Below are 27958 nucleotides of genomic sequence, written 5' to 3' on the forward strand. Positions count from 1 at the left end.
TTTCTCGAAACTGGACCCAAAGAAAGATTTATTTACTTTGTCGAGTAGTTATCCATGTATCAGTATAAAAAAATTTTCAACCACATTATTTCTCTGAAATTCTTTTTCTACCAATATATGGACAACTAAAACGATGTAAAATTTATCTAAACTTTTTTTGATATCCTTCGTAGTTTACGAGTTACGAGCGAATAAGTAAAAGGGATATTTGGGATAGAAAGGGTGGTTTCTCCCTTAAAGTCTAAAAGTAGCACTAACCGCGTGCGGCAAAATTCTTAGATTGGTCTCATAAAGAATTGAGGAAAGTTACAGAAAAATCGGTGTGCATTCGCCAACATCCCTTGTTGGATATGTACCGTGCGTCGAAAAAGTCTTCGCACACTTTTTAAAACAGAACAATTTTTTTCAAATTGAACAAAGTGTCTTGAGTTTTTTAATGATGTTAGAAAGATTAGTTCACTAAATAATGTGTACAACAAATTTGAAAAAGTTGCAATTGGTCAAAATCGTGAAGAAAATAATAAAGGTCGCTTTTTACAACTATTTTATTTCAGATTGTAATGAAAGTTTAAAAAATACATTTCTTAGGTTTATGTTACTTATACATACGCTGAAAATGTCATCCAAATCGGTCAACGTTTCTATGAGATACAATGGTTAAAAAAGTTGCAAAATCGCAATTTTTCCATCCACTTCAAGAACTTACTGGTTTAATAAAAAAGATATGTATGTGTATTTCATTGTAGAACATGAATACTCCTCCTTTAACGAATGAAATTCTTTAAAATTGAATAAAGCACAAAGTGTCACTACAAAAGCTGACACTTCACATGCAACGACCTATTTGTCGATCTATATTAGACTCGCTTTAGTAAAAAATATTCCAAGTTTTTCAAAAGAACTAGTTCCTTTCACAATAAGAGCCAAATACAAGCAAAATTAACGATGATTTATCGAGAATTCCCAATGTGAAATGTAAAAGGAGAAAGACTGAATATTCTTTAATGAGAAGCAAGTAATTAGATTGAATCATAAATAACTTTCGCCACGGATACTGAGCAATTACTAAAATGATAATTAAATTGCAACGATAAGAAGAATAGCTAAACGGAATATCAATTATTCAGTTTAATGGTAATGAGGAACATACCACAGATTGATATTAGCTGTTAAATATCTTGGATCGATATGAATTTAAGAAAAGATAACAGAAGTTATTTATGACATAATCCAATACTTACGAACGATAGGCGGACGGTATTTATTGCCGGGGCAATAGTGACCCTAATTCACTCGAACGACCATTTCTTTTTTACTAAGCTAATAATTCCTGTGTTTGCCATCGGATCGAACGTAGAGTTTCATGTTATTGCCAATGATCGAATAAATACCGGACGTATTTTTTCCATAGTGAGGCTAATAAAAGTATCTTAAGCTCGTGTGTAAATTTACAATCGATAATTTAATGAGAAAAATTGGAATAACTCGGTGCCAAGTCCGTATTTTTTTTTTTTTCATTTTCGACACTCGTCGACTTTTCGTGTCAAGGCCTCGATTAATTCTTAATTGTGACTGTTTTTGTAAACGGTGGCCATTTTATCGGCTCCATCGCGAAGTAGCATTGTTGTGCTTTTGACATTGCTCAGTATCAGCAAGATTTTCAACGAGTGAACATAAGGTTGTGAACATGAAATTTTTATTCAAAGAGGTGGACGGAGCTCGTGGGACACACTGCATGTACGTCCGCGGTGAAAAATTCGTGCCACTGTGGACTGCATTTTCAATGACGAATAGACTGCGGATATTATGCATTTATCGTGAACATGAGTGAACAATACGTAATACGGTAACAATTTTCGTCAAGATTAGCATCAGTTTCACTTTACTTTGGACGTAATAACACCGACGATAAAGGAACCAATCTTAGGCATAATTTGCGTTCGATAAATTAATCCGTAAAAGTTTCCATAAAAATCAGTTTCACTTTAATTCACCATAAAAATCCATAAAAACCAGTGTCACTTTAAATTCACCATAAAAATCCATAAAAATCAGTTTCACTTTAAATTCACCATAAAAATCCATAAAAATCAATTTCACTTTACTTTGGACTTAACAAAATTGATGATAAAGGAATCAAACCTCAGATGTAATTTTGAGTACGATAAAGTAATCCATAAAAATTTGTCCAGTGATCAACCATAACGTTTCAGGGATTAAAATATACTGAGGTTCTTTTAACAGATTCACTGCCAAATCAAATAGTTCGACAAATGTGTAAATTGTATTTGTAGAAATTTTAGTTAATATTTGAACATGTGTAATATTTATTCGTTTTATACAGGGGACTGTTTCCTTTGTGGTTGTGTGACCTAGTAGTCAATGCGTTAAGTGAGCCTCTAAGAACTTACAGGTCAACTCCGTTTAAGTTTTTGCAGTTTTTTCTCGTACAGTTTGACATACTGCACGATGTTGTGTATATGTACGTCTGATTTCGCCGTTATAGCGCCCCATAAATAAAATAATGCATAAGCAATTTTATTTGTTTTTTTAATAAAAAATTGCTTAGAGTTTCACAAATGCAGTATTCTATTACGCAAATAAAATATCGACCCAAAAATTGTTTGATAGCATTCATATTCTTTCTTATAGACTTTTACAACTAACAAATCATTGTATGTGTAAAAATCGCCTTATTTCACTGTTTGGAATTTAATGGGTTAAGAAGACCTAACAAAAACTTCGAAAGTAACTAAATTTTTGTTATTCAAATATCCTGCAATGGGCATTAACTTCCGGCCACGGACCGAAAATTGTGTCACCCAATTGTGCCCGGCGGTATAAATAGGCGCATTATGTATTTCTGACAAGCAATTTTTCAGTCCGAGACCCCTGATGGAGTCGTAATCTCGCGATGATAAATACGTTTTTATACAGCAAGGTATTTACTTCATCGCATAAAAGCACAGTGTCCCTCTTTCTGATCGTCGCCCACGCCGAAACTGAGGGACGCAACCAATTTTTTCCGTTTGACGAAACGCGTTCCTTCTCTCTATTGTACCAGGACTCGTTGAAAATAAATTGCCTTCTGATTTATTATTCCTCGTTGTAACTCTAAATTCGTAGAATTTTTTAAATTCTCGATATATACGATTATATTACGTTTTTGAACGACTGTGAGAATGCTTTGAAATTAATCTTTTCCAACAAGGATAATGTTTATTGATAATTTTCAGTGAAAAATATTAAGCTATGCGTGAGCAATGCATTTTGGTAAAAAGAAAATTTAAATTAATGTCTCATCGTCAGTACGGGATCGTAAACGTCATAGGGCAGGGATAATGGCTGCGGCATACTACCGTAGCAAGTAGTACAGGCAAGGGATATATCAGTCATCAGAGTCAGTTCAGGAGAAAGACGCGCTAAACGAAAGATTAAAACTTTTATCATGCTATAAAAATAATTGGATATATATTGTTCATATTCTAACTAGACATACCGCTCGTAAGTATTATACTCCGTATCTGAAATGTCGCTTTTACTGAGTTGCATATTTGGCTACGGTTATATGAACGAAAATTATTAATAGTGGTCATCATTTGTATGATTTGTTACAGATTGGTTTGAACTTTTTACGAGATTCTTTTTACCAGTAAAACTAGTTAAAAGTATTTAAAATAAATTAAAACAGATGATGAATTAAGATGAAATTCGTATAACATGACTCTCTGTATTTACACTTCAAAACTTTATCTACGAGTTTGGTATAGATTATTTTTCAAGAGTATTTTTCCAGAAATTATTTTCAAATTGAGAAACTCATTTTCCAGACCTTAATAAAAATGAATAAAAATTACACGAATATATGTATATTTCAAATATCCTACTGTAACGAATGAAATTCTTTAAAGTTGAATAAAGCATAAAGTGTCACTACGACAGCTGACATTTCACATCCAACGACCTATTTGTTTTTAGTAATTATTTTTTACCTATTGTTACTTTAGTAAGAAATATTCCAAGTTTTTCAAAAGAACTAGTTTCCTTCACAATAAGAGCCATAAAACAAACAAAGTTCACGATAATTTATTGAGGATTCCCAAAGTGAAATGTTCGTACATTGTGAAATATAGTTACTGTAGTTAATTGCATTCCAAGTTTCTGCAAAGAACTTTAAATCAGAGTCAAAGATAAAATCCATAAAACTTTATTTATGGTTCTGATACAAATTATTTTCTAATAAACAGGGGTAGAGGAGAAATAATGGTCGCGCCATATTACTGTAGCAAGTAGTATAGGCAAGTGATAGATCAGACACTGGAGACAGCTCGAAAGAAACGCGCACGCGAAACGAAAGATTAAAAACTCGATCGTCAGAATTGACGTCATCGATGTGGTAAGGTCGAGGGCTGGGAGTCGTGACTCGATTATCGAGGCCTCGGTGCCGGAAATTGGGAGTAAAAATACGTTTTTTTTTTGTCAACACGCTGGAGAATCTCTCTCGGTTTACGAAATTGCGAAAAATTTCCTCACCGCACATTTTCTCAGACGTGAATTATTACTAAACTGGGACGAATGATTTTTGCTCTTCAACGAATAGATGCTTCTTCACCTATTTTATCATTAAAAATGACATACCAATTGGAGTGACTTAAAAAGTTTATTCGTTAGAACATATGCTCGTATACATTTACAATATTTATTTTTGTTATTTTTTTTATAAATGATTTAATTTTCGTTGGATAAACTTTCTTACTAATAAATTTGAGCAACTAAAAAATATTGCTTTTTTTATAAGCGATTTAATTTTTAATCGGGGAAAGCTGTCGTTACTTATAAATATTGCTTTCCTAATAAAGGGTTTGATATCTAATGAGCAAGCTTTTGTTACCAATAACTATTAGTAACCAGAAAATATTGTCTTTCTCCATAAAGGATTTAATTTTTAATGGGATAAACTTTTGTTACTGTATTATTGTTTCTTTATAAAGGTTTCAATTTCTAATAGGAGAAAGATTTCATTACTAATAAATATTGCTTTTTTTTTTACAAACGATCTAGTTTTAAATATCAGCTGTACCAATTTGTGAATCGTTATTTTCTCGATGATATAATAACGTAATTTAAATTGAAAATGTCTTAAAAGACCGTCTTGTTGCATAAAACGGTCTGAGTTATCGGATATCAATAGCGAATATCATTAACTTGTTATATTTAATTTCTATAGAAATAAGGACTGAATTTGTCAGAAAAATAGATCACCAATTAGTAGACGTAATTCAGTCAGTATCACTATGAATTTTCCAAAATGCTTTCTACTGTCCGATATTTATTATAAATCAAATTTTAATGAACTAATTTCTGAAGTAAAAATTTAATTGGAAACCCCGTTTTTTTATTGAAGGATTTACTAATTGTGAGTTGAAGGTAGAGTAGAGGCTTTATGACGCTCGTTAGAGACCGTTAATTTATCCTGTTTCTGTACATATATAACTCCATGAATTTGTAACCAAATTAACGATATTTAACAACTTTATAACATTCTTGAACTGAAAATTCAGTTCAATAACCAAGAAACAATGAGTTTCATGTATTTACCTTATTTTTATCTACTATGTATAAACATTACGACACAGAGTAAAGATACCAAATTTTCACTTTATTTATATTTAGACCCTTTGAAACATTGCAGAAATTATACGTCTATCGACCCAATGAATCCGTTGGTAGGATGTTACGTCCTATTAATTCAATATTATAATAACAGTATTATGACCGATGACGCTAAACTGACGTCAAATTTTTTTACATTTTAATCTGAACTTTTTTGCTGTTCATTGCTGCTATTTGAAAATCAGTTTTGACTGTAGTTCCAAAAAGTTCCACCCTCTGATTTTCATGAAACTTGGTTTCAAAATATTCAACAAAATCGTTCCAAATACCTACTCCGAAATGAACATATGTAGAAGGTTTTATGGCCCAATTGAAGATTAACCGAGATAACACTAAAGTAATAAATATATATATCTTTATATACTAAGCACACGAAGTGCCGTAGCATGTAGAAAGATCCATTCATCTTGCAGCTAAAATCGTGACTCACAACGTCTCGTGGCACTGCAATAATTTTGTCTAAAGCTGTTCCAAACCAATTATTGTATGTGTGATTCACCCACACAAGACGATACAAAATACGTTTTATGTGTTGTTATCATAAAATTATAAATAATTACCCCATTATTTTAGCCTTATCTCAGTTAATATACAATTGTGCCGAAAAAACTTTTACATTTGGGAACATTTGAGTCGATTTTATCGAAGTTTCATGAAAATTGGAGGGTGGATCTTTTGGTGACAATTGCCAGCCAACAGCTGGGCTTACGAACGAGGCAATAGGATATTTTTCCTGTGTAACTCTCCACAGGGAAAAACAGTGATCTAGAAGGGTGTGGATCGATACGCGGGTGGTCAATCCTAGCCGAGAAGGACCTTGACAGAACCTTGTTTTCCAGTTCGTGTTAACAGTCCACGTGAGCAGCCGTTAGACATTCACGAACAGTCCTCGGAATAAAGCATCAATAGTTTTATTATAGTGTATATATTTACTGTATATTATCTGTGTGTGTATGTGTGTGCTGTGGTCCATTCTCTGGATTCGAACGACTAACCAGGTTTAAGGGGACTAGGCAGTCGAAAAATTTCTTTTATTGCTTTTTTCGAAAGTGCCATCCTTTCTAAATAAAATTGTTGATTCGGCAGCTAATTTTGGGGTTAACTATCGACATACCTTTTACAGTTGATCACAAATATATTCTGCTACAATTTTTCGGGGAATTATTTGTAAATCAATTTCAAATTATCATATATTAAATTTTCATTATATCTTAACATTAACTTAAAACCTTAATATACTACGTTTTACGCAACTTTTAATTCTCTATCGGAATATATTTTAAACGCATACCAAAGTTTTAAATAAAACTAAAACAAATCAAAAAAGTGGTAACTATTTTCTACTTTACATTCTATAATTTGTAAAAAATTTTACATTTACTAAATTCTGTTTGATCGAATACTTTTTGCCAAGGTTAGTAACTGTATTCGTGATATATACCGCCGTTCTGCTTTTTCGTCCGAGCCAATTCACCACGCACGGTTTTGCCGTTGACAGCCTTGGAATCTTGCTTCTTCACCAACGACCGTTTTACTCGCTCCGACGATGTTTCACATTTATCGTACACACGAGATAGAGGAGTTTCGCGGACCCTGGGCTGCAGTTTCTTCGCGTAGATGATTCTCTGTGTCTCCGTCCATCCGCAAATTTCGCCAGTTTCTCTTCAAAGTCCTCGAGCCACTTCCGCGCATTTCCTTCCGGCATCGTCGCTAAATGTTTGTAGTGAATCCTGGACGTCTTTTGAATGTGACTGAAATTTTTGCTGCCCTCGATCATAACTTGTCTGGAAATACTCGATCATTCCCATCTCGGATCGGTAGTGTCCTCGTTTTCTGATTTCCGGCTCCGTTTGTCGTCTTTTCTACTTCTTTCTACAGGTTCTGATGCATACAGCAGTGGCTAATACATGATAGATTTAAGGGGATATATCGCTTTGTATCTCTAGAAAAATAGGTAAATTTATCACTTTTGTCTCAAGGAAATTACTAAGTAAAATATTTGAATCTTTTTGAGGGATGTTAGGAAACATTTTAATTTCATTTTTAAACAAATAAAAGAAAAATCAAATAAAAGACAGTAACTTCTGTTCTAATCTAATTCGCCATTTGATAGAAGTATTACTCATTCTACCAATTTTCATGCTCTGTATTTCGGCTAAATAAAAAAATGGGCAACTATAGTTTTTCACTGTTTCATAAGAATTAGATGGACTACCAAATGCATTAATATTTTTCATTCTCCGATATAACAATGCAAAACGTTCCCTTGTCACATTTGGTTCAAACTTTGCTCAGCTAAAGTATGAACTATACACAGGCAAACTGTATTGGCTTTCCACCAGATAGGCCTTCGTTTTTTTTTTTTTTTTTAAACGAAGAATAAAGATTTTTCTGTGAGTTCGGTTAGATGGATCTCGATTCCACCGAAACTATACCCGACACTGTCAATAGTTTCGCGGCCATGCGGTATTAGGCCGCGGTGAAATCTGGCAGCTGGTATTCCGATAACCGCGATCTAAAAGTGTCGCCTGGAACGGGCGCAGAAATAAGAAAAGTTTGTTTTAAAATGTCGCGCTATTAACCACTCCGGGGGATCCGTATGGGAGCGTTAAATGTATTTATGCACCGCGAACTATAATCGGTCGAATCATGAACGAGTACTGCGTCACTGGCTTCCCAGTTTTAGACCTTAAAAGACGTACCCCACGTCATCTGGTACCGCATTTAGATCCGAAAAGGCGTAGTAGCACATCATCGATTCGCGAAGGTGCCCAACGACTAATCTTCTCTTTAAAGAAAGATAAAAAATTACCATGACAACCACTGATGATTTTATTATTATTATTTACCATTACATTTCAGTATTATTGTTAATTAGTAACGATTAATAAGAATTCTTAATTTTTCGTAGAAAAAATAATTTCAATTATCTCGATTCAATTCGAAATTCATAGATAAATTTTAATAGTCGATTGTTTAAATAGGAACATTACATAAATTTGTATCTGATACAAAAATGATCTCTTTTGTCATCTACCTCTCATTTTACTTCTATTTATATTGTTTTTAATTTTTGATATTTAATTATTTTCAATTTTTTATATTTAATTGTATTCAATGTTTGAAATATAATTGTTTTCTTATTCCAATGATATAACGTTTCCTTTTATGTTGTTCGATAAACTAATATAATTTTGATTTTAATGCTACAATTACTTTTTAAAGCGAACTAATTCATGTGTTTCTTTAATTTGTGTAAGTAGTCTTGTAAAGTGGGTTCTAAAAAGAAACTTTCACCCTTTACAATAGGCGTCACCTTTCGATCGGCGAAGATGACCTTTAATTATTTAAATAGAAAGTTATGTATTTTCTATAGCTTACGAAAGTGACTGTCAACACGAATTCAACGGTATAACACACAATCAACCTTTAAGCTCAAAGTAGGTCAGGAACGAAACACATAATTTGAACATATCGTAGCAATGTGGCATTAAACACGCTACGTGGCCTTATCAATAGGAAGTATGACAAAATGTTCACATAGTCAAAATTCTTTTCATCTTGCTCGACCCTGAAGACCATTGTATCTCATCGTTGAATTCATCTTTCAAGACGCTCTCGTGTGATACGAAGAAACTATTATAACACTCCATTAAAATGATTAAAAGTCATCTTCGTTGGTTGAAAGGTATTGTCGATTTTTAAAAATCAATACTACTGATGGTGTTGTTTATCTGTACACTTATAGCAAACTTGAAAATGTAAACCACATTGACATAAAAACTTTAGCAAGGGTTAATCAAGTTGAAGACATTTTTCTTACGTTTCGCTCGATTTCGCATAAACTATTGGCCCGATTGGAAAACAATGTATGAAAGAATTGTATATAATTTAATTACCTTTAATTTAATGGCCAAAAACGTAGGGTCGTCTTTTTAAAAAATTACCAAAATATTCAACAGCTGATGTTTCAAAAACGTATCCTTAGAATTTCGTCTCATGTTGATTTTTGAGTTTAGGGGACCACCTTACATAAGAATTTCATAGTGGAGTCTCGATCCCATATAATTTTTTGGATTTTGTAAACTATAGTGTTATCAACACATTTACAATTAGAGTTGCGTGAATATTCCAGGGACAAATACGATGCATTTTTCCATTCGTGCGAGAAATTTCATTTTTGGTCCACGTGACCTGCTGCGCCGCGTGTCAAGGCCTCGATTAACTATTAATTACGAGAGGATGACCCAGCTGTGGGCCACGCGGCCCTGAACGCGTTATAAATGCTCCACCTGGAGAGAAGAACGTGTCCTACCTGTACCGACTCTCGATTTCCTTTCTGTTTCAGACGTTTTGCGTGGTGTCCAAGAGGTTTCGTAAGAATTACATCCATAGGTTCACAGCGACGAACAGCTGGTTCATATTCTCCCCGTGGAATCCGATAAGACGGTACTGCATCTTCCTAAGTACGAATCAGTACTTCGATTACGTGGTCATGGCTACGATAATACTAAACTGTGCCTTCCTCGCCATGACGGAAACCATCGAGGAAGCAGAGTAAGTATTCACCAATACAGTAAATCCTCGATACGTGTTCGAAGGTTCCTCGCTACTGACAAAGAGAGGTACCCAGTTGTAACGCTGACATTTCAATGAGGTTTAGCACAGTGATAGAGTTTGGAATTCTGAAGCCAATATTTGTTTCAGCCGTATACGGCCATTAATTAATAAAACATTTAATGTTCAGTGCCGAGGAGTCTTAGAACATTCATCCAGTATTTACTGTAGCGATTAGTCAATATGATTACTGACAAACATTCAGAAACAAAGCGTAACACCAGAGTAATAGATTATTTTCTTCTATCACTTGGATAGTTTTTTAATGAAATGGAAGGAACATCATAGTTTCTTAATGAAGTGGCAGTCATGAGAAAGTTTAAAAGATGTACAAATCACTCATAAAAGTCTTCGTACAGCCCTTAAAAAGGTCATTTTTGTAGATGCATAATTTGTTATTTTCTTATTTGTTAAAATATATTTAGATATAAAATAGTTAATAGTACCTCTATCAGCGTCACGTTGACGGCGCGGCGCGGACGATGCGTATTCGCAACCGAAGAGCCTCGGGCATCTTCGGCGTCACGTGACAGAATCGGGTACGATCGGACTTCCTGCGCGTTCGACACCTCACGCACCCCATGATCGTGATCGTCATTCTGCATTGTTCTGCATAAATGTCTGCCACTGCGTTACTGTTTATAACCACGTTTCTAAAACCTTGTATGGTAATAAATAAACATAATAATACACGAAGTTAGTGTTTGTATTAATCGAAAATGGTGTACAATATTCTAACCGCAATTAATAGTAGATTAACGATCCAAATAATAAATACGCAATTGAAAAAGTAATTATGTATATTTTTAACACTAGAAGTTGGTACACCCTGTATTTGTTAAATAACAAAGCGACATGTTTCACCTGTTCTTTCCAGATATATATTCCTAGCTATATACACAGCCGAAATGGTGATCAAATCGATAGCAAAGGGATTCGCGCTCAATAAGTACACCTATCTGCGGAATCCGTGGAACTGGCTGGATTTCGTGGTGATCACCAGCGGATACGCCACTATAGGGATGGAAGTAGGAAATTTGGCCGGGCTGAGGACCTTTCGAGTGCTGAGAGCTCTGAAGACCGTTTCGATCATGCCTGGTAAGACCGTACGAAACACTCTATTGCATGTGTCTTATTCGATTCTATTTCAGTAAACGGCAGAGTTGGGCATTATTCGACTAAATTTTCATTCGAATAAATTTTCATTCAACTTGTATCAAAATTTTGTTAAGGCAAGTTTAGAGCGCTTATTGCACCATTAATCTTTCGTTTGAAACATTTCTTTCTATCTCTTATACTTTAAGAGTGATACGTGAAAAAATGGTAGTGCCCATTTGACTTTGAGGTTAGTGTTCACAGAATTTTCAAATTTGATTCTCACGAAAACCAAGTCTCGAATGAAAGAATTTTATTCCCAACTTCTGATTTACTTTTGTGCAAGAAATCACCTTCTGCCCATTTGTATCATCCTTCAGTCCTGCACAAATTGAAAACCACACGGAAAATTGTATGGTTGAAGCTCCAATTAATTTCGGTACCGCTAGTTATACGTGAATCCCTCCCCTCGGACTACATACAGTCGACGTGTTAATAGAAATCCATCGCGCGAAAGGCAGAATAAACTCGTTCGTGACACGCGACAATTAAACTGGTCTGATATACTTTCAGGTTTAAAGACCATCATCAACGCATTATTACATAGTTTTAAGCAGCTAGCCGAGGTGATGACGCTCACGATCTTCTGCCTGATGGTTTTCGCGCTGTTCGCCCTGCAGGTTTACATGGGCGAGCTACGGAATAAGTGCGTGAGGAATATCGAGTCGAATGACACGCTGATCGATTGGAACGAGTACGTATTATTCAATGTTTACTTGAATTTATAATTTACAGAAATTTTGGTAAATTGTGGACACATTTTATCACGATGTCTCCCGGAGGAAAATTGTGGGCCGAAATTCAGTCGAAATGACAAACACGAAAATGATATGCGTATCACATTTCAAACGACATTGAACTGACCGTAACGTAATTAATGTTAGACGTTGATTTTTTTTGAAAATTTACTGATTAAAGTACAGTCGTCTCGGAAAGTTAGTTAACGACCAATCGTATTGTTGAGATACAATATGAGTTAATAAGAACTACTATCTAAAATAATTTGTTACCTATTGGTTATATCGAAAAACGTTTTACTTAATTGTTTAGCATTTTAGGTGTCCGACGAAGTGTATCACTATCGAGCATAGAGTGATTCTACACGAAAAAAATTAATGGAAAATGAAGAATAAAATTGTTTTAAGCAAAACTTCTAATTTTAGAAATCTTTGATTTTAGTTAAGTGCACGCCAACTTGGTACATTTTCGAAATTGATTTTTTCGTAAACGAAGTTTTTTTTAAATGAAATTATATTTTATATTTTCGATTTATTTTCTCATGAAGAATCACATTTTGCTCAGTAACAGTGCACTTTGCGGGACACCCTGTACACGAACACGGGAACCTTCCGTTCCCACGAAGTTGGGAAACTAGGAAAAGCAGGAGGACACCGTGGCTCGCAGGTGGTTAAAACGGTTAAGATTAAGCCGGTAATCCTCGGAGGATCCAAAGAACGAGGATCTCGAGTTCCGCGGTGAGCCCAGTCCCACTTTTTGCTAGGTTCCTACAATACCAGGTCATCCCGTAAGTTACGTGATTCTGCTGAAAGTTGACTTTCGCATAATATAATTCAACGCGGTAGGCACGTATTTGCTTACCGTATACAGGGTGTTTCGGCTAACTTGATCACCTCGAATAATGACTTAACGGTACACTTTATGAAAATTTTGAGGCGTGGAACTTAAATGGCATCAAGAGCCACATCTCATAAGGTACGTGCTTTTTTTGTGGGTGGAGGCATTCCAGAGATTTCAAGGTCACCTTGATTTTGTTAAACGGAATGACCTATTTTTTGTACAATAGATCGACAGAGTATCAAATTCGGAGTAAAAATGTGTCGACCTTTATACCTTCATGTGTAAACCTTATAGTTAACGAGGTATTTACAAAATAATCAGTCGAGCACCTACAGCTTCGAGATAGTAAGTACTTATTAAAAATGATTTTGTAAATATCTCATTAACTATAAGATTTAGGAGATATGAAGGTCAACATATTTTTACTCAGAATTTGATACTCTATCGATCTATGGTGCAAAAAATATTGTGTCATTGCAGACGTTTTGATGGATTTCCTGTAGATGTAGACCACCACGTAGATTGTGGAAACAATAAACACTTATGTTAATACATTATAATAAATTCTTATGAGTTTAGTCTTGTAGAGCAAAACTCATTAAAACTTTTGTACTCATCTAATAATAGGGGGTTGTATATTGACCGTATGAGTAGAATAGGGATTTATATGGTCAGACAAGTGAATAGGGACAATATAAAGCCACACAAGTAAAATCTACTAAACATTAACGTGTCGACTTTCTTCCATAAATAAGTAAGGAGAGTGTAAATTTTATCAAAACTTTATTGCAAGCATAATGTATTACTTATTGGGTACACCTAATATTATACGTGTCGATACAATTTTCTGGACCGATCCATCTTGCGTTTCAACGCACGCTTTTCGACGTCTTATCATTGATCTTGTTACTCTTTCAATACCTCCTTGTGTTATTCGAATTTCCGTGAAACCTTGTTCAATTCCGTAATGCAGTATTTCAACATTTCCAATACATCTTCTGTGATCAATGGATTTCAAATCTTCTCGCGAGCTAAAGTTAAATAGATTTCGCACAGGTCATCCATATATGTAGAGTTTATTTATCTGAAAATTTCTCATTTCAAACCTATCAAATTATTACAAGATAATGCTCTATAAATCGAAAATGAGACTATAAATACAATACTAGAAATATTTATTGCATGACTCTCAAATTTACGTAGTACGTACAAAATATGCCAAATTTTTCAAAAGAGCCAGTTTCTGTTCACAATATAAAAAATTCATGAAGAATTTTCGATGTAAGAACAAATACTTGTAAGGTGTAAAGTATGTTTATGAGTTTTTTTTTATTATTTCAGAGCATTGAATCGATTCATGAAATAAGCACGTATTAGATAACAATATGCATAAAATAGGAATTTTAAACTTCCTTCAAATCGAACACTATACACGTCGAATCATTCTCTAACGGAAACCATTAAAGTATACGACTGGATAACACATGCTTCACACATGCAACACCAAATTGACTGCGGATCACATTGTCCTTGGATACAGGAAATACACCACCGATAAACAATTGTTTAAGATCAAACCGTAAGTGACAAGCTAAAGGACAGCAAATCAATACCTGATACTTGTAAAATATCTAACACCCCTTGAGTAAGCCACGGCAGTACCCTTACACGGCTAATAACCCATAAAAATGGTTAAGACGACCTCGATCCAGTCACATCGACGCACGGTGAATTAAATTAGATCGCATTTTATCACATTAATACTTGGTGAATTAAACTGGATCGAATTTCACAGCGAATTACACGAGATTATTTATTCATATTAATGTATTCTAGAATTTACTATGATAAAAAAAGTGACCAAAAAAAGTTAAGGTTTAGATTTTGCGTCAGATTGAACAAATTAAGATTTCCTAATCAATCTAATGAACTGACATTGACGACTTAATATTTTTTTACTTTTAATATTTTAGAACAAAGACTAGCTGGCCATAATATATGATCATCCCTAACTGTATAACTTTTTCAACTTTTTTTTTTTGTTATTCATACTCGTTCAGAGGAAAATTTATGCGACGTTTGCTAGGGGTGTGTACTTACACTAGCAGTTAAACATAATAATCACTAAAATAATATTTCACTTCGACTAGAAGAAACAGACATATGTTCACATTTATCAGTCGCACAAGTCTGCCTCGACATCGCAAGACAAGAGGCAGTTTAGACTTGAATCGCGTACAACAAGTATCACGTAAACGGATCAATTATTCGCCGCATACAAAAATTACCCCGGGAGGACGAAAGCGGTCGCGTCTATTAAGCCACTTTCGTTCCGACGAGCACTACGTGCTCCTGAACTTTGGCACACACCGTTCCAAGCACCCTGTTGCAAGACATTTATATATACATATACATAAACATGTACATATACATATATATATATATGTATATGCATATATATCGACCTGTACATGATAAAGCCTCGTTCAGTCTCGAGTGGCGTTAACCTTATACGGATACCTTGCGCCCGTCCCACAGGTGGACTTGGAACTCATCCAACTGGGCGTTCGACGAAGACGAGGAGCCGATAATTTGCGGGAACGCAACCGGCGCCAGGTACGGTGAAAACTTTGTTTGTTATCATCGCGAACGCGAGACCGCTTTAAATTGACATCTCGTTTCTGACCCGCCGGGGAACGGCGGGGGTGTGTGAACTTTGACTTGCAGACACTGCAACGAGAGCTACATCTGCCTTTGCGTTGGCCCGAATCCAAACCACGGCTACACGAACTTCGATAATTTCCTATGGTCGATGCTCACCACGTTTCAACTGATTACTCTGGATTACTGGGAAGACGTTTACAATAAGGTATTGGTCGTGACGATCGTTACCGAGGCTCCGCCGTTTTGTTTAACCCTTAGCCATGAGTTACACGCCTGTTCTTTGGAGCAGTCAGGTATACAGAAAGTAGCTAAAAGTAGCAGTAATCGTTTCGTATTCTGGGAAAGTCGATATTGTCGATGAAACGTCGTGAACAGGGATTCCCGCGATAACTGCGTGTCACTTGCAAACACACATTGTCCCCTCAAAGACCATACTGGGTTACGGTGACCCAATTTGTCTGAAAGATACTTGGCATTTCTGAACGGTATAGGATCGTAAGTTAGGGCTTGGTATTTTATCAAAACATTTGTAACTAAATTACTTAGATTACACTGTTCAACATGTTCAATAGGCGTTTCTGATAGATCATTATAAGCTGAGTACCTATCAGAAATGCCTATTGAAGGTGATCAAGTCGAGAAAATGTTAAAATTTGTTAAACAGTGTTTTTTAAGATAGACAAAAGAACGCTCTGGATTACGTTAACCCCTTTGTCTCCGAATCGCTAGGAAAATATAATGAGGTCTTTGAGGGTTAACCCTTAGTTTTCGGTACGGCTACGAAAACTAGCAATTATTGTTAGTGACTGTGAATCGAAACGAACCGCGTGGAACTCACGAACGTATTGTGTCTGGGACTTTCGCAGTGGAACGCGATACGAAGTTTATTATCGATTCGTAGAGAAATTCACCTAACCCAGACCATAAGCAGTCGAGCAGAAATGCGTGTCTGGCTTGAATATATGGTCAACTAGAGCGAGCATCTTACGCTGATCGACTGAAGTCGACGCATTTGGTATACGTGTGTGCGTGTGGCCTTTGACAATGGCAGTCGACTATAATCAATGATCGCAACGAATAGGTCGAGACAGTTGCTTTATTACAACTCGATGCTGATTTCTCGGAAACAGTACACGTTCTTGCCCCACTTCTTACATACAGTCGATAAAAAATCAAAACAGTTTTAACGAGCGAACAGTTACAGGGACGTTCACCTGAAGAGACATTCATCACTCACCAGTAGACTGCGGGCTCTATGCGTTTATGGCACATATGGTTCATTAGAATTTAATATACTTAACAGTTTGATAAAGTTTAAAGAGGTTTCTATTTTACTTCGAACTTGCTAGAACAGTAAGTGCAGCAAATAAATTTTATAAGAAACTCCAGTTCTTGTAAATTAGCTCATAAAAATTTGTATTTGCACAAACATCCGCAGTCAACTGATCAGACACAAGTGCACACACATGCATCATACTTGGACTATGGTCCAATCAACTTTGAAATAATGGTAAACGTCATGATTTCACAGGTATTGTCGGCGTGCGGACCTATCAGCGTCTCGTTCTTCACGGTGGTCGTGTTCTTCGGCTCGTTTTACTTAATTAATCTGATGCTCGCCGTAGTCGCGCTCAGTTACGAGGAGGAAGCCGAAATCACAAACGAGGTACGCGATTTAAATCGTGTAATTTTCGAAAATAATATCAAGAAATCCTTATTTACAATTCTAAAATTATTGAAAATATAGTGTCAATAAATAATTAAGTTTTACTGTTGAGGTTTTCGGGTGCAAGGCATGTTCTAATGGAAAAATGATCTAGAATTAAATGACACACTGATATCGGTGTACATCAAGTGGTTGAGTATTATAATTGTGTTGTTCACTTGATCTGATGAAATCTCGATTGAAAACAATAAAAATTTGCATTATTTTTCTATAAATATTGTAATTCGATCGATCAGCTTATACTGCTGTTTTTCATGTCGCTCTGTATCCGGCAGGAACGAAGGAAAGATTTAACCGACCATCGCGAGGACTCGACGTTTAGTTTCGACCCGACAAAGATCAACGTCAAGACTCTTGCCAAAGAGAAACAAAAGAAGCTGGACGCAAGAAAAGGCGTTCTACTGAGTAGTTACACGCGTAAGAAGACGCGACGGAGAAGACGCGGAAGAAGCAACGCTGGAACTGGGGCATCCGGTCAAGAGAAGAGTGCTGCCGTGCCAAGCAGGTACATATTCACGCTTATTATGGATCGGATTGAAGAATATAAAATTTTGTATTGAAGCGTAGCAAAAAATGAGATCTCTCCGAGCATTTACCGTGAATTTGCTGTACATGTACAATTCCGATTCATCTTCAACCGCAATAAAAATGTTCTCTAAAATAACAAGATTCACGAGACGTCGTCTTCATTATCGATCAGATCGGTGACACCGAGCCCGAGTCCGAGTCCACGGCACTCGACCGTCCGGCCGTCACATCTGCTGCTGCAGAACATCAGTCCACGGACAACGGAGAACAACACGGTCCACAGACTGGCGCCGAACCGGGGGATGCTTCATTCGAGGCAGGCAAGCAACAACAGTAACCAGCAATCGTCGTTGGACGACTCGGGGGTGGTCGACGACCATGACGCCGACGACGTCACGTCCGTGGAGGAACACGACAGGCGGGATCAACGGGAGACTAGGGCTGACTGGCAGGAAAAGGGGACAAGCAACAGCAATGCCGATATCAACGTAGATCAGGATCATCCTCGTGGCAGGGCCAGAGGCGACGCTGATACCGAGGCTGACGCCGAGAGCGAACGGGAGAAATCACTGCCTACGCGTTCCGGTTACCTACGAGCGAGCGGCAACGTACCCGCTTCCCTTGGTGTCGGGACCACGCGAGAAATCAAGGTGTTCAAGTGTAACGGCGTCAAAACGAAGAAGCAAATGTACACCTTGCCGCCGGAATACCTGTCGCACATTGTTATATTAGGTGACGTGGCGATTTGTTATCGGTATTATTATTTATTACGTTTATTCTTATTATTATTTATTAGATATATCGTTATATCTAAGTCGTCGTTATATAACAGTCAAACTCGTTAAAGCATCATCTAAATCAATCAATGCTAACCGAGGATTATCGTTCCCTCCGCAGATGATCTTCCGGATAGAAACTGCGAGAAATGCATACAATGCTGCGTCGATTACGAGGGCTGGCTACGGTTTCAGAATTGCCTGTACAAGGTAGGTGGATCAAGCACAGATAAAACTACGATCGAGAGGGGAGCGTGTTCGAGACAAACGCGTAAGTTCGATATTCGTTTCGTCTCCAAGTGAAAAAAGCTTAAAAAAAAACGAGAAATTTATGTCACACGAAAACGAATAACGAACAAACTAGTAATAACGATAAACGTAGCTCGCGTAACAGAGGAACCTAAAAACGAAACCCATGAAACGCTCGACTCTCGATTGACGAGTGGCCCCCGTATCCAGGTAGTGAGAGATCCGCTATTCGAGCTGACGATCACTCTATGCATCGTCCTGAACACCGGTTTCCTGGCGATGGAACATCACGGGATGAGCGAGTCGATCCGCCAGGCGTTGAACATCGGTAATAAAGTGTTTACCAGTATCTTCACCTTCGAATGCTTGCTGAAGCTGTTGGCGCTGAGCAAAGACTTCTTCGCCAACGGGTGGAACAATTTCGATTTGATAATAGTGTCAGCGTCTCTGATAGATCTGACCTTCGAGCTGGTAGACGGCCTCTCCGTGATACGGGGACTTAGGCTGCTACGTGTCTTAAAGCTGGCACAGTCCTGGACGACGATGAAGGTGCTGCTCAGCATAATCATCTCGACGATCGGTGCCCTCGGGAACCTGACCCTTGTCCTCGTGATCGTGATATACATATTCGCCGTGATCGGCATGCAATTGTTCAGCAAGGACTACACGCTCGACAAGTTCTATCCAGACCCGGTGCCACGTTGGAACTTCAACGATTTCTTTCACTCGTTCATGATGATCTTTCGGATATTGTGCGGCGAATGGATCGAACCGTTGTGGGACTGTATGCGCGCGGAACAGCAGGACGGGTCTGGCACCTGTTTCGCGATATTTCTACCAGCTCTTGTAATGGGCAACTTCATGGTGTTGAATCTCTTTCTTGCGTTGCTGCTGAACAGCTTCAACTCGGAGGAGTTGAAGCAGAAGAAAGAGGAGGTCGGCGAGGATTCGAAGCTGGCGAGGTCGTTCGACAGGATTCGTTCGATCATCCGCAAGAACAAGTGCTCGAGGCTGACCCAAGGTCCGGGTGGGAAGATGAAGAGCAAGGATCCTCGGTTGGATTCGATCGTGCGTCGTGTGATGGATAGGTCAGACAGCGAGACCAAGTACGCCATTCAAGAGACTGTGCTCAGCCTGCCTAAGGATAATGTGTACAATCGATCGTACCAGGAGAGCCTGAACCAGCCCGTTTTCACGTACGATCCGATGTACGCTAGGTCGGAGTCGCAGGAACAAAAGTACGATGAATGGGAGGGGAAAGATAACGGGCAGGAGGACGAGTCCTCCCGTTGCGACGAGAAGAATTTCGAGAAAGAGAAACAGCCGGAATCAAAGGAGGGCAATAAGGAAGAGAGTCAGGATCAGGAGACAACGAAGTACTCGATCACGAGCAAACCGCCAGCGGAGGAAAGGACCGCGATGCTTCATCAGGAGGAGAATCTATTCAGGCGCGAGGAACGCGTGCCGAAACGGCCCTGGCATGCTTTGGTCAGCTATGTCGACGAGTTGACTGTTGGCGGGAGGAGGGACAGCAAAGGGAAGTACATTGACGGTATGGGATCCTTTCCGGGATTCGGCAGGCACAATCGACGGAAAGAACCGCAAGACTGTTTTCCACGGCAATGTTATCAAAAGTAAGGGATCGTTGTACATTTGGCGCTTTTTTAATCGTTTTACATCCTCTAACCGTTGCCGGGTCACTTTCGACTCGTGTCGGGATTGCTCTTACACGCATTTTGGAATCGGTATTTTGATACTAACACGAGATGTTACATGTATAGTGAACTAGTTTTAAAGAATAATTGTTGGAAAGTATAGGGCTTGACCTTGTTAGAAGTGAAATAAGGGTTACTCATCTGGAAAATTTTGTATCGGCCAGAAAAATGGCGTTGAAGTCCGTCATGAGCAGTATCTGAAAGGAGATATAAATAACTTTCTGTTTATGATTTTTAGGTTCTCTTTGGATAGATGGAAATAAAGTATCTGGAAAAGAACCAAAAAAACATTAACATTGGGTTTTTGGGTTGCTGGGGAACTGGAATTAGGTCATCTTAGATGAGTCAAAGTCATAGTCGTTCTCGGCAATTTTTTTGAAAAGATACAAAATAAATGGAACGTTTTCGTATATTCTTTGAAATAATGAAAATATTTCTTGTAGACAGAGTTCGTGGGACACACTGTATATTCATTTTCCAAGGTACTTTATGACGGACTTTGACTGCTTTTTGACGCCATTTTTCTGGACGATAGTGAACTTTTCGGGCGAATGACACTTATTTCATTTCTTAGGTGGTTGAGTCCTGTAACTTACATATGTCAAGGTCATCGGTAATTTTACTTATCAATACTACTGAAGTACGACACTAAACATTTTTTGCTAATGAATTTTCAATAAGAAAACGAACGACGCCTAAAACTTCCCGGGAGTTACTCAGAAAAATGTTCTTAACAACATATGTCAAGGTCATGGTCATCGGAGCTGCATCCCTTAAACGTAATTTCTACCGTACGATGTTTGTAAAAAATTAATTTAAAGTGTAATGTTATCTATTTACAAAGTTACATGAAAGACCCTGTATAGGCGAACGGAGGAGTTTCTGCAATAACAACGCCCGTTATTTGTGCAGATGTAGCTGCATCGATCGATGCGTCGCGACAGCGATCGGTAAAAAATGGATCCGGCTACGCACAGTGATCCTCTCAGTCGTCGACACGCCCGCCTTCGAATGGATGATATTAGTTTTAATTTTCGCATCTTCCATAACGCTCTGTTTCGAGGACATTTACTTAGATGACAATCCTTTTTTGAAGAAAATTCTCTATTGGACCAATCTTGGCTTCTGTGCCCTTTTCAGTATCGAGATGCTACTCAAATGGTTAGCTCTGGGTTTCTGCAAATATTTCACCAGTTTTTGGACGATCTTGGATTTTATAATCGTCTTCGTAAGTAGAAAATCCCATTATATCGGCCGTGAAACGGCATCGATATCGATTTAGTATGTGTATGTATATCCACGTATGCGCGTATATATGTGGATGTGTTATCCGTACGCTACCGTCCATAGGTATTCCGGACGCTTACAAGATGTCTTTGTCCAGATAACGAATTTGCCCATATCTGGACATAGCAATGATCATGTATTTGAGAACAAGATATTGTGTAATTAGGTGAGTCCGCTCGATTTTGACACAGTGTATTAGAAGGTATTGTTTCCAAGATCTATTAAAAGGTCGAATACGGATTACGGATTACGGACGAATACGAGGTCGAATACGGTTCTCGAAAATCTCGAATATTAACTCCCGATGAGAAACTTTGGTTTGCCAGCCGAAATGCTGTGTCGTAAACTTCATGAAAATTCAGGTCAAAATGAACCCAGTAGGACGCCCTTGTACGATGCATAGTGGTTCAGAATCAACATTCAGCAGCTCGTACGTTTATTTAGTGTTAGATCAATAAAATTTTTTTGATCAGTTTTAGGGTTTTTCTTCAATTACGTTATCATTCAGTGTTCTCAACATCTTCATGAAAGTATGAATTTTTAGAGAATTTTTTTCTATTTTTCACTAACATTGGTATAATAAAAATGGTGCTGAAGAAAGCAATAATGCATTGAACAAATGTTTTTATGGTTAATAATAAGTTGACGTAGTTTTTTGAAAAATAAAACTTCACCATTTCAGCTGCTGAATTTTTTATTTTGGACCACTGCGCGATGGTTAGGGAATTTTAGCAATTTCGAGATGCACCCTCGAAGGTATCTTTTGGTTTTGTGTTGGTGAAATATGGGGACGTTATAGTGCCGATAGAATACACTTGTGGCCGGATAGTTATGGATGGTAGAGTACACGCGAACGGAAGCACGAGACACACCGTCAACGTTCATCGTCGCTGCATGGGATTTTTTCGTTCTCGCCGATCGCAGCTTCCGTCTTGCGGTCTCGCTATTTGTCTCACCTCGTCTTATTCATTTTTGATATGTTACTTTCTGAGTTTTTTATATGTGTATCGCCTTACGGACTCAGGTACGTGCAAAATCAATATGTTGTGCTTTTACTGCATCCGAGCCATTCTTCTCGTGCCCATATTCCTCTTCACCTTGGTTCACAGTTCGATTTTTATTATTGGTCAATGAACGCACATTCTTCCTTGGTCTACTTCACGGGAAATGATTATGCATTTGGCAACTTGCTTTTTGGTAAAAAAAAAAAAAGAACGGTGTAAGATTTATTGTACAGTACGATTATTGGAGCTTCGCAATGAATATTGACTTATTACATTGAGGTTATTATATTATATTGAATTAATTTTGATATTGAAGTTATTATATTCTACTGAATTTATTATTATATTGAAGTTACTATACAGGGTGTTGCATAACGTGTGGGACCCATTTCAGTACTGGATAGGGTACACAAAAATAATTTAAAATGTAGATATTAACGTGCAGCCTATTTGACTTTGTTTCCAAGTATTAAACATTTTGTACTTAATTAATTTTTAATGTCAAACGAAACTAATATATCTAATTCTTTTCAAAATTTTGGAAAGCTTCAAGCCAAACATGGAGTATTTGAAATAATAAACAGGAAATTTCAAAAAACGTCTAACGATGAGAGATAAAAATATTTAAACATAATTATTAATTATTCGAAGACGAAATATGATTTCATTATTACGAAATCTTTGAAGTTAATCAATTTATTAAAACCCCTATTGTCCATTATTATGTTCAAACAATTATCACACACGATAATTTATACGTAGAATGCATATACAAAATAGGATCGTTAATTTTTTGCAGTCTTTGAGATTTAAAAGTATCGAAATTCGTTGCTTATCAAATATTTCATAATAGCGTTAGCTCAATATTGCACAGAAAATCGATATTTCATGCGAAGCTCTTTAATATCGCGAAATTCGAGGTAAAAACGCACGGAGTACAATGAATGGAATTCTGTGTCATTATAACCTGTGAAATTGTGTTTTCTTTTAGGCGAAATTGCATTTTAATTACCTGAGATTTTCTATCGAATCTGATTCGCAAATGTTTCCGATTGCACCATTCGAATGATTAAAAAAAAAAGCAATCGCTTCTGACTGTAATGTATTTTTAAACTCTTTAATATAGGGTGCGTCAAAATTCGTGATAGTTAATGATTGCACGTCAAAAAACTAATCAAAAATGTAGAATACAATTTCAACGTCCGCAACATTTTTTTTTTTAAAATCGTCTTTGAAATTCTATTAGATACACATGCAATTGAATAAGGCTTGCCAAATGTGTCTATGTATTTTTCAATTTACTTTCTTTAACTATTTTAACGATGTTTAAATAAAATAGAAATGAAAAGTTCTGTGATGTAGAAATTAATTTTCGTTTACATATTCTTTTATATGCTTACGTAGGATAAATAGACCGGTTTTGCGATGTAAGGTGTGTAAAAGTTTACGCCAATGTTTAGGAGCACGTAATACTTATCAAAGTAAGGTGAACCTGGGGGGTTTGGGACCTCTTTTTGTTAGCGCCAAATGAGCCTTCGAACACTCATCGAGGATTTACTGTATCCGTTTACACACCCGGCACGCAAAATTCCGTATCGTCTTTCAACATTTCGATACACTCATTTCTCACTAGAAGAAACCAATCCCACCCCCACGATCTTGTGCCAGTTGTCTTGATCACGTATACGCGCCGCATGACGCCCGTGTCCTCCCTTGAACCCGTGAACCGATAAGCAAACGTATGTCCTTCTAACCGAATCGCTGTCTTCTGTTTCTCGTACAGGTGTCGACCTTTAGCCTATTGATAGAGGAGAACGAGAATTTAAAAGTGTTACGATCCCTGCGAACGCTACGAGCCCTGAGACCATTACGGGCGATCTCGCGATGGCAAGGCATGAGGGTGAGTCCGAGCTGGTTGTAGATATAATAACGCTGCGATGTGCCGATCGCACCACCCCCTATACCCCCGTACTTACTACTTTACACGGCTTGGAAGCTAGAAGTATCGCTTGTTTTTCTGCTAGATCGTAGTGAACGCGTTGATGTATGCGATACCCAGTATATTCAACGTGCTCCTCGTCTGTCTCGTGTTCTGGCTGATATTTTCTATAATGGGTGTGCAATTTTTCGGCGGCAAGTTTTTCAAGTGCATCAACGAGTACGGCGAACTGTTAGACGTGTCGGTGAGTTTTCAGCAACGCCGCGTCGGTCGGCCGCCCGCAATTTTATTCCCTGCCTGCGGTCCCACGTGACCAACGGAACGGTGGAATCGCGAGGTGGTCGGCCCCCGCGATCAGAACGGACGGAGAGAAGACAGATATGTACATTTTTTTGTTTGTTATTTTTTTTTTCTTTCTTTCTTTCTTTCTTTCCTTTCGTTCACTGACCGTCTGACCATTTGATCTCTCTCCCCCCTCTTTAGATCGTAAACACGAAAGACGATTGCCTCAGGAAAAATTATTCTTGGGAGAATAGTAAGATCACTTTCGATCACGTTGGGATAGCTTACCTGGCTCTGTTTCAAGTAGCCACGTTCGAGGGCTGGATGGAGGTGATGGAGGACGCTGTTGACGCACGGGGCGTTGACCTTCAGCCCCAGAGAGAAGCGAACATTTATGCGTATTTCTACTTTGTGATATTCATTGTCTGCGGCTCGTTTTTTACACTGAACCTCTTTATCGGAGTAATTATAGACAACTTTAACATGTTGAAGAAAAAGGTAAGCGTGGTAATTGACGGCACACAGACGTTCTATGAGAAACGACACGTAGTGTTTGTCGGGCGCGTCCTGTGCCGTGGTCACACGTCCGGCGACGATCTTGTATTCCATGGACACAGTCGCATGGGTTGTCGATAAACCACGCTGGTCAATTTTCTTTTACACACTTTTTTGATAGTTTTGTTGCAATTACATCTTATTGACTAATTGCGATAAAGAAAAATTGAATAGAAATTTGATTTATTCTGTTAGGGATATTATCGGGTTGAACGTGAAATTGAAACGTTAGGATATTTGACTGAAAGCCTTGTTTTTCTTGTGTTCTGTAAATGCATAAAGATTTCTGTTTCGTTTGTAATATGTATCGTAGGACCACGAACATGCGAATTAATCGGGAGAAACGAGTACGTGGGAAACAGATCATTTAGCTTTATAATATTGATTTTTACATATTTTGAGAAATGATTCGCTCTCCTTTAAAATCATCTGCCGTTGTGAGGAAAAACAAGGGATTTTTGGACATTTTTCACGACAGTATTTGTACTTAACAAAGGCCCATTTAAAGAATATTTTGTTAAATTTTCATGGAAAAATATTGATTTATTTAAGAATTATATAATATTTCCCGGAAGAACAGTTTAAAATTCATTCTCTTCGTAATCTTCGTCACAAGGAGAATTCAAAGAGACAACTGTTGAGAATATAACTTATGTTTCTTTTATTTTATTCTGTTATATAATAGTTAGACTGCGGTTGTTTATCCATTTACGGCATTTGCTAGTCCGAAAAACGTAGTAAAATAGTGGTTTTATTGAAATTTAATACCATTCATGTGTTATTATTAATATATTAAAACCCCTTGGCATAGAAATAAAATTTTGTTGACTATTTTCATAGAATATTGTCGATAAATGTGAATTTGCGTAAACAACCGCAGTCTAGCGACAGTGTGTGCTCGGAGCCCACTCGAGCTCCAGGTTGAGGATCGTTGATTACGCTTCATCCCCCCTGGAAATTGGGTTTGGACTTTCAAGGATGGTGGTTATTACTATAGTTCTGCAACGGATACACGTTTAATAGGGCCTCAATCCTCAGTCGATCGAAAAACTCGAATTTTTGTCTGCTATAAACATATTTCTCCTTACTTTTTAACGCCAGATAGATTAAAGGAAAAAGAGAGTTATTAGAATATTTTACAAATCTGCAATTTTACCTATGTAAAATATTAGTATATAGTAGTAAGTTATTATATATGTTTAAATTTGCATAAATGTTCGAAGTATATTTATAGTAAAGCTTTGCATTGCCGTTATAGAAAATATTATAAATTCAACGTAAAACTACGCAAGCAATGTTATATATTATCTTATTAATCCTTTGGTAAAAGTTTCCTAAGAACGTAATAAAAATCAAACAATTTTTTCAATTGTAACACAGCATTGAAATTTCGCGTAGCAAACCTATGTTCTCAATGGGATTTAGAATTCAAGATTTTCGAGGCAATACACTATACTTTTAACGCACTGTATCACAATTAAATGGATTCACTTAATTAATATCTATCGTGCACTCAAATATATCGCCATTGCTATATATAAGTAGATTATCATTACATCATGTCTACTTCTTTCAAACTTTCTTATTACCGCCACTGTACAGAACTAACAAAACAATGTAGACTCTCGTAGTTCTGTACACACCCCTTGCAGAACTCTAGAATAACCGCGGTCCGAATCGAAAACTTCAACGTGGCTTACCGGCGACCCGCACGGTACAGAACGCGTCGACGACGTGTAGCGTAACAAACACATTTATCAAAGCACCCAACAACAACAACAACAACAAAAGAAAAACAACTATCTCTTCTTTTTTCTTTTTCATCTATGTATCCAGTACGAAGGTGGAGTGTTAGAAATGTTTTTGACCGAAAGTCAAAAGCACTACTACACTGCCATGAAAAAACTCGGCCGTAAAAAGCCGCAAAAGGTGATAAAGCGTCCGATGAATCAAATCCTCGCAATGTTTTACGACCTATCGAACTCGCGCAGGTAAATCCCCTTAAAATAATCTATCAATCACCTAGAGGCACACATACACTCACGTTATATCGCTAGATATAAAACAATCTTCTATTTAACTGCACTGTCTGCAATTGAATAAAGAAAAAACGAAAAAGAAAAACAGAAAAAAAAATAAACAAATGTAGCTAAACCACGAACTGCCCATTCATATTTCGAACTGGGGAATTCTAATCGTACAACAACTGC

The 27958-nt window shown here is 37.3% G+C and overlaps 1 protein-coding gene across 1 annotated transcript in view; it reads left to right on the top strand.

The window, feature by feature from the left end:
* LOC107187470 (sodium channel protein 60E-like) overlaps positions 1 to 27958 on the top strand; it is a 34414-nt gene that overhangs the window by 1582 nt on the left and 4874 nt on the right. The window contains exons 2-16 of the mRNA XM_015575575.1: positions 10022 to 10230; positions 11168 to 11388; positions 11959 to 12139; positions 15562 to 15639; positions 15751 to 15892; positions 17219 to 17353; positions 17689 to 17918; positions 18114 to 18673; positions 18839 to 18927; positions 19177 to 20600; positions 21594 to 21909; positions 24756 to 24872; positions 24997 to 25155; positions 25395 to 25691; positions 27585 to 27739. Coding sequence (XP_015431061.1) covers positions 10022 to 10230; positions 11168 to 11388; positions 11959 to 12139; positions 15562 to 15639; positions 15751 to 15892; positions 17219 to 17353; positions 17689 to 17918; positions 18114 to 18673; positions 18839 to 18927; positions 19177 to 20600; positions 21594 to 21909; positions 24756 to 24872; positions 24997 to 25155; positions 25395 to 25691; positions 27585 to 27739 — 4313 coding nt within the window. The remainder of the gene's footprint in view (positions 1 to 10021; positions 10231 to 11167; positions 11389 to 11958; positions 12140 to 15561; positions 15640 to 15750; positions 15893 to 17218; positions 17354 to 17688; positions 17919 to 18113; positions 18674 to 18838; positions 18928 to 19176; positions 20601 to 21593; positions 21910 to 24755; positions 24873 to 24996; positions 25156 to 25394; positions 25692 to 27584; positions 27740 to 27958) is intronic.

This window comes from Dufourea novaeangliae, unplaced genomic scaffold (genome assembly GCF_001272555.1).
Source record: "Dufourea novaeangliae isolate 0120121106 unplaced genomic scaffold, ASM127255v1 scaffold89, whole genome shotgun sequence".
NCBI classification, from domain to species: domain Eukaryota; kingdom Metazoa; phylum Arthropoda; class Insecta; order Hymenoptera; family Halictidae; genus Dufourea; species Dufourea novaeangliae.